Source organism: Physeter macrocephalus, chromosome 6, assembly GCF_002837175.3.
Source record: "Physeter macrocephalus isolate SW-GA chromosome 6, ASM283717v5, whole genome shotgun sequence".
Lineage (NCBI taxonomy): Eukaryota > Metazoa > Chordata > Mammalia > Artiodactyla > Physeteridae > Physeter > Physeter macrocephalus.
In genome coordinates, this window is record NC_041219.1 from 90,513,500 (window position 1) to 90,521,769 (window position 8,270).

Sequence of the window (8,270 nt, forward strand, 5' to 3'; positions counted from 1 at the left end):
AGCTGATTCACTTTGTTATAAAGCAGAAACTAACACACCATTGTAAAGCAATTATACTCCAATAAAGATGTTAAAAAAAAAAAAGAAAACTTACTTATGACATCACTAAGGCAAAGCCCCATGAAGTCTGGAAGTCTAATTGAAGGACTTAAATGAATCAAAACAAAAATCTGTAAAGGAAGGGGGCTTCTCAAAAGCTTTAGGAAAAGCCTGTGTGTATGAAAAGGTTAGAGTCAACACAAAGCCATCAGTGCTTTAGGAAAGATGAATAAACTCAACTTAAAAAGATCAGAACAGATATGAAACTATTGTTTGTTTATTTATTTTCTAGACTTTCACAAGGCCTATGGAATTCTCTTTTGGATACCTGGAGTCCCAGAGTATAAATCTGTAATCTTAAGGAGTAAGGAAAAAACCTTCTGAAACATATAGGCTGGAATGCTGTTTCCTGCTCCAGAGGTGAGCAAGAGTAGGGGAGAAAACATTTAAGGAAAACAAATCACTTAAAAGGTTTTGAGGGTAAAGCAAACAACAGATGGTGGACAGGAAATAACCAAATCCATTGGGTAGAAGAAAAATCCCACAAGAAGATTCTCTTTTCTCCTCCCTCTGCCTTCTCACTTCAAACGTATCAACCTCCAGAGGCCATCCTTCCTGCCTCTGAATTGGATATCGGAGTGTTTCCCTAGAAATCGAGTTTTAGGACCCCTTTTGTGCCTCTGTGCCTGTGTCTCAAAGCCCTAGTTCCCTAGAAATCACAGACTGGGCTGTATAGATAGCTTACACTAGAAAGTCCCAGCAATTCTTTGGGCTCTCCTACTTAACATCACTGGCCTCTTCTGGTCCCAGGCCAGTCTTTGGCTGCTCCATGTTGCCCTAAATAACCCTCTATGAGCAGCTGTCTGACTTATTAGAAGCAAGATGAAGGATAAGATTACAGGCACCATCCAGGGGGTACTCTGGGTACAGCCAGGAGGGGCTCTGGAGAGCATCAGACGCACATACTTTGGAGTCTCCAGTTACAGCCTGTTGGGAAGAGGCTTTAGGGAGAACTATGGGTGATGGGTCTCCATGACATGAGATAGAAGAAGAATGTATGACTTGGTCACTACCTTTTTGCTAAAAAGTTTCTTTCTACCCTAACTGAAGATTAACTAAGAAATAAAGGACATGAGGAGCAGATGTTTGTTAGGTGTGAATTATACTTCCTGATGGATATGCAATTAAAAATTGTAAATCCTACAACAGCAATCCAGAGAGGGAACAGAATACTGTTCCTATGAACCTTTAAAAATAGGATAAACATGCATTTGGAATAGACTGCCCGTCTGAAGACAGAGGGATAGAGTAGATGACTAAGGTCCTCTCTAGCAGAATATGCCGATTTCATAAGGCCAAATGCAGCATGGTTTTAAGAGGACTGGGACCACTTCTGGGCTGGAAAGGGAGTTAGGATTTGGTATCTAATCAGCCCCATTTCTGAGTTCAGGATGTCTGATTCCTGGCCACTCTTCTACTTTAAGAGGTTACTAGCCTTGCTAAGTTCAGGGAATGACAGACCTGAGGCCCCTCTTGATCTTACAGAGCCCAAACTCACTTTCCCATGTGGCCCACAGCCTCTAGGGAAAAACCTTTCTGTGCCCTTTCCCTGTGAGAACTAGGGCCCCTCAAACCTATCTCCAGGAAGGTCACTTCTGCATTTGAGCTGCTCTTTCAGTTGGGACCTCTCAGCTCTACTTTGAGTTTTCTGTTTTGCTTCCTTCCTCCCTAGAATTCCATCCTCTACCACTCTCAGTCCCTACTGACATGCACCTGTGATGTTACGGGGATTCACAGTGGGGTGTTTCCCTGGGTACACTGTGCCTGTCACAGAATCCCATAGGCGTTGGTCCAGTTGGGCCCCCCAGAAATGAGCTTATCAATAGCCCCTGCCTCCACAGAAGATGATCCTTCCCTTAAAGTGGGTGATGGGCATCTCTAGAATAAGAGGGTCTCTCTGCTCAGGATCAGAAGCTGGGAGGGCTCTGCTGCTCTTGGACCCACGTTAAATCTTAGACCTTTTTTTTTTTTAACCTCTTTCCCTCTCCAGGAAGCTCTACTTTTTCATAAATGCATAACTCTGTGTGCTTCACCTGGATTTTTTAGCAGGCTCTCACTTCCCCTTATCTGACAATACAATTCCACAGGCCATCCTACCAAGGTTTTAGGATCAACACTCAGAGTTCCTGTTGAAGAACTCATTATTGGCATGGGATTCTTTCCAGGAGAGGAGAGAGAAGCAACAGAAACCAGGTCAGCAGTCTCTACAGCCTCAAGGAGGGCTCTGCACTCCTAATCTGGCTACTATTCCTAAACTCAGGCCTCTGTGCCCTCCTTCCTCTGTTTCCTCATTATAGCGTTCTCCTGTTCATAATACATATTACAATTACAAACATTAGTTTAAAATATACTTAAAGTCTAGCTTAACTAATATACTAATAAGAAGGATCATAAGAGCAAAGATGATGTGTGACTTTCCCACTGATGTACCATCCTGTTTGGCACACAGCAGATGCTCAACAACTCACTTTTTATTTAATTAGTAATGCATTTATTGCATCATGTGCTATTCTAAGCATTTTACTTAAATGAAGAGTTCAGTTTCTTGAAATCTATCTTTTTCATGAAGTTTTCCCTGGTTAATCCAACCAACGCCTATCATTTCATTACGTAAGTGGATTCTACTTGGTTAAGACACACTTGATTATTTTTATTTATGTGCCTTACGTGAGAATTCTAGTAATGCATGATATCTTTCCTCATTAAAGTTCCCAAAGGAAATCAACTTCTCCACAACACACAGGACAGGGCGCTATACAAAGTGGGTGCTTGACACAAAGTCTAGGAAAGCCTAGGGAGAGTGGTGTAGAGGGAAGGGGAGGCTAGCTGAGATCCCCTTCTTTCTCTCTTTTCCTCATCACAGTCTCCATGTCCTAGTATCCCTTTCAAAGAAATTCTGCCTCTCTTCAACATATCACAAATTACGATATAAAAGAACATACATCAAAGAGGGAAAACAGTAAAAATCAATCAATCAATAAATAAAAAATTGAAAAAAAAAGAAATAAACACCACATCCCCTATCTGCCACTTCATATTTCCATATACCTGATATTTCTGACTCCTAGGTTTCTTGGACTCAACCCAGAGATGGGTTCTCTCTGGCTTTGCTTTCTGCCCCAGCCCCTTGGATATGTACTGATTAACTGCTGCTGTTCCCGTCTGTTCAAGGGTTAAAGGAATGGAAGGGGAGGAAAGGCCAGAGAATGATAGAATGATGCAGAAGTGCGCCTAGTAGAAGGAACTGTGCTGTAAGAGTGAGGCACCTGACCCTGGTCAGTGCAGGAGCTCTGCAGACATCAGAACTGGTACCTGAAGATTCACTAGGGCCCACCAAATACCAATGCCAAATCTCCTCCTTTCCCCATCATTTCCAACGTACTTGAAGTGAATCCACCTACTGCCCCCTCAACAATTTTATCTCTTTAGTCTATTTCTTTCCAATGTTGCTTGAGAAAACACCAGTTTTCTAGGTACCAAAGGACCAAATGGTCCCAAATCTTCAGAGAAACTTGGAAAGAAGATTTATGGAGACTTAAGTAAATAAAAGTAGAGCAAATGAAATCCAAAAGCACTTGTGGACTTAGACCTAACAGAGTTTTAGGGAAGCCCAAGATTCCAGTGTGAATCTACAGCAGGAGGATCTTAAGGAGGATAGTTCTGTTCTACAGGCTAGGGAAGTGAGGAAATTCAAGGCAGCCTCCAAGCCATGGCTTTTGTCTCCCACCAAGCTGGGCCCTCCTCCTTACCTTGGGCATCGCCACCGGAGGTTAACACGGCGATGGCTTTGCCAACCCCCAGGGTTTTGGCTGCATGGTGCTCTTCATGGGTCATGATCCACTCTAGAATTCAAGAGAATGGCCAGTTAAGACACAGCGGGATCGAGGTGCTATGAGCTCAGGGGATGGCTCCGTTAGACTGGCTAGAGCCACCTCAGTCAGGCTCTCCCACTGCACTGAGTCTGAGCTTTGCAGCCTGGGATCTTTGGACTTCCTCCAGAAGAGAGCCACACCCCACAGAATGACAAGCTGAAATGTCACAGAAATCAAGCCCAAGACTGCAAAAATCCTCGCTAATCCCTCCCACCCCAATTGGAGCCTATTTGGAGAATGAGCTAAGGTCAAGGAGAAGGGTGGGTGACTGAACAGAAATGAGAAAGGAAAAAGTTAAGTTAGCCTCAAAGATTCCTCCCTTTTAATGAAGGGAAGGGCTGTTGCAGAGGATAGGAATCAGATGAGGCTTGGGGCACTGAAAACTAGCAAAGTGGAAGCCGAAAAGCAAGGGTAGGGTGGGTTATGGTGAAGATTAGGGTTGGGTGTGATGGAATTGGGCTAAGTTAGAACAGGAGTTTGAGGTTATAGAGGCACATTGGAGCTCGGGCAAAATAATGGTTCAGGCTCAGGAATGGTTAGGGACTTTCTCTGGCTTTTCCCATCCATCTCAGGGTCTCTGCCTCCTGAGCATCTCTTGATCCTTTATCTTCAGGCCTTGCTCCTCACACTAAATACTATCAAATGGGAAGAGTAACACAAAATCACTGCCACATATAAACAGATATGTACACATGACATGTGAACACCTTCATATTTTAGTCTTTACGGCTTATCTCTCTCAAAGGAAAACAAAAGACATACATTTGTATCCATAAAAATGCCAATGGAATCATCACTCTCCCAGTTATCTGGGCTAAAATCTGTTATTTTTTAAATGTATCTCCTCTTTACTCTCAGAATCAAAACGGTTACCAAACCCTATTATTCTTCCTTCTTATTATCTTCCTTTATCCTTCTCTTCCTTTCTGTCCTCATTGCCTCTTTCCACCTGAACTGCTTTTGCTACAATAGCTGGTCTTCCTCTGCTTGTGCTTCCTTTCTCCACTCTATTTGAGACACAAAATAAACCTCCATGGGAAGGTCATAGGCCCCTAAGGCCTCAGTGGAGGGAGGATTCATTCACACGAACAGGAGCTGATGACCTTTAAATACAGCTCATGTTTCTGCTGTGAACCCAGGGCAATCAGGGTAGCTGCTGATAAAGACATAGGTCACATCCACATACAGATCCACACACATGCCAATAAAATACATGCAATGAGACACTCATGAAGATAAACAGACAGAAACACACATAGTGCTGTTAACAAACACAGATTCACAGACATGCTACATATAATCAGTGCTGACAGATAAACCCAAACTTTTTGGGTTGGCATTCAAACTTCCATGATCTAACTCTTGCCTAGAGTTTCAACCTTTGCTCCCATGAATTCTCTGCTCCATTATCACCTGAACGTTTCTTTGTTCCTCCCCACTTTTGTGCCTGTGCACACTGCATCACTTGTCCGGAAGGCCACCCTGGGTCTTTCCACAGATCAATATCCTACTCCATTATTTAAGGCCCTTCCTAAGTCACATCCCTGTTAAACCTATTAAGCCCTCACTGATTACCACAGGTCAAGCAAGCCTTCTTTCTGGACCTCTCTAATCACATATATTGTCTGAAACCAGATCATTCACTTAGCACTTAATTACTACTTTATGTGATAGTTTAATTGCTTCTTACTTACTGAAAGGGTTGGACTAGATAAGGAGTCAGCAAACTACAGCCCATGGGCCAAATCAAGCCCTTCTAATGTTTTTGTATAGCAGCAAACTAAGAAAAGTTTTTACATTTTAAGTGGTTGAAAAAACAATTCCATGACGTGAAAATTATATGAAATCCAGATTTCAGTGCTCATACCACTCACATTCTTTTGCATATTATCTATGGCTGCTTTTGTGCAGAAGAGATTATTGTGACAGAGACCCGATAGCCTGCAAAGCCTAAAACATTTACTATCTGGCCTTTAACAAAGTTTGCAGACACCTGGACTAATGATTGCTAAAGTCATTTCCCCAACTACACTGAAAACTCCTCGGGGGGGGGTGGGGGGGTGGATCATGTTCATTTTTTAAACTGTCCCACGGCCTGCCAAAGCCTAAAGAAGTCTATGCACATAACAGGAGTTCAATAAACTCTTATCAAAAGCATTAGTGAACTGACAAACAACAGGAAACGCAGAGAAATATAGAAAATTTTAAAAATATGCTTGGATACAGATGTACCTCTATATTCCCTCTACTTCTAACACATACAGATACAAATAGGACTTAAGAAAGCAGATAGTGACAAACAGTGAGAGGAATACAAACACACATAGGTAGAAACACTCTCCTATTCAACCACAGTGCTCCTGTGCGAATTTCTGCAGTTCTCAAAAAAAAAGAAAGACTAAGTGGTTGCAAATAGGAAGGCAAAATTTTGGAAAGAAAAGAACAAAACATATGAGTACTATGCTGATCCCTTTTTCCCTGAGTTTTTTTCTTCTCAGTCACTCTGAGAGCTCATCACTGGCAGAAACCCATACAGGGATCTTCCACCCACAGAGGCTTCAGTGAGGGAGAGAATTCATCATAAACGGGGAAGGTTAGGAGTGCTGACCGGCAAAATACAGCTCAAATTCTTCTTCTGCATCTCTAAAATTGTTATAGAGGCACCAGTCACAGATATGCAAGCAGATTCATAAATAAACAGATCAACAGTGACACACGTAGAAACAGATATGTTAAAACCTATATATAAAATCACAGGTGCGGAGATAAGCACGCGGGAGGGAGAAATACTGGAGAGGCAGCATTCTAGGTGCACTGATTTGAACTGGATGAGTGCCAGGGTAGGAGTCGGGCAGCCGAGGGCCACTAGGTCCGAACACCACCCACCCATCCGTGATTTCCAGGCAAAGGGGCAGTGCGTGCAAGCCGAGCGAAGGGGCTAGGATTCTTCACCCATCCCCCGCCACAGCTCCTGCTTCTGATGCCATGCCACCTCTTTTTTCCCTTCCGCTCTTTTCTGTTCTCCCCACCGCCTCCTCCCAGCACGTTCATTCCCACCTCGCTCTCAGCTTTCCCCCTCGCTCTTTACACAAGGGCCCCTCTTGCCTTACAGTCTTAGCTCTCCTCCGCCCGGTCTTCCTTGCAGATTGTCCTTGGGGAAGGGGGGAGGGGAGCTTGGCGAACACGGGGAGGAGCCAGGTGGAGGCAACAGGGGAGGGGAAAGAGGAGAGCCTTTCCAGCCTCCACTAAGCTGATGCTGGCCCAGAGGCTCCGCCTCCTCCTGGTCGCTTTTCTCCTCCCCTTCCCCCTCCCGCTAAGAACACAGCTCAAATGTGACACCGGCTTAGTCTCTTCACTCCGCAGAGGGTTCTGGAGTCCCCGCATCTATCTCGGGAGCCATCAGCTCCTGAGTAGAGTGGGAATCAGAATTTATTTAGTTGCTTCCCTTGTTGTCATCAGAGACACTTTTTTTTCGAGCGGGGGCTGCCTGAGACTCCTTGCATTCAAACATCCTCCGCAACCAATAATAAGCCTCCATCTCTGGCCCTATCCATTGTCTCCCACCTCTATCACTCTTTGAACAAACATTTATTGGAAGTCTGTGTGCCAGGTTTTGTATTAGGTTCTGAGAGATGAAAAGACAAGTGAAACAGAATCCCTGCCCTTGAGGAACATTGATCACTGGTATTTTCTACGGAGGGACCTCAAAAACTCCTTTTACATTTACGTACCTTTCTCAGAGAAAATATGGAGAAGCTACCTAGGAATGAGAGTACTAAGAGGCAAGACCCCTGCCTTGATAGCCTCATTCTCAAGACTGCACTAGAAGGGGGTGCAGGATTCTGATAGTGAAGCAAGCATATCTGTTGGGCTACAAAGCAAACAGAATCCATTCTGGAACATAGGTCCAGTAAGACCACAGCAAGAGGTGCAACCTTTACTCAGATCCTCTTTACTCTTTCCACTGCTCCACCCATGCATTGAATGCCTCTCCACCGTCATCTCTCATCTCCTTGCTGTTTCTACTGCCCTTCCTCTTGCTTTCTTTCGTCTCTGCACCTGCACGTTCTACAAACAATAAGAATGCAAGTGACTAGGAGATAAAACCATGTGACTACACAAAATTAACATTTGTACTGCAAATGATACCATCAAGAAAGTGAAAAGACAACCCATGGAATGGGAGAAAATATTTGCAAATCATATATCTGATAAAGGACCAGGTATCGAGAATAGGTAACTCTGGCAACCCAACAATAAAAAGATAACCAAATTTAAAAATGGACAAAAGATATGAAC

The 8,270-nt window shown here is 43.7% G+C and overlaps 1 protein-coding gene across 1 annotated transcript in view; it reads right to left on the reverse strand.

Annotated features, from left to right (window-relative positions):
- Window positions 1–7,179, reverse strand: part of PFKM (phosphofructokinase, muscle) — a 25,511-nt gene extending 18,332 nt beyond the window's left edge. Inside the window, exons 1-2 of the mRNA XM_007104361.3 lie at window positions 7,082–7,179; window positions 3,849–3,941 (exon numbers count right to left, since the gene is read on the reverse strand). Coding sequence (XP_007104423.1) covers window positions 3,849–3,933 — 85 coding nt within the window. The 5' untranslated portion in view covers window positions 3,934–3,941; window positions 7,082–7,179. The remainder of the gene's footprint in view (window positions 1–3,848; window positions 3,942–7,081) is intronic.
- Between the last annotated feature and the right edge of the window lie 1,091 nt (window positions 7,180–8,270).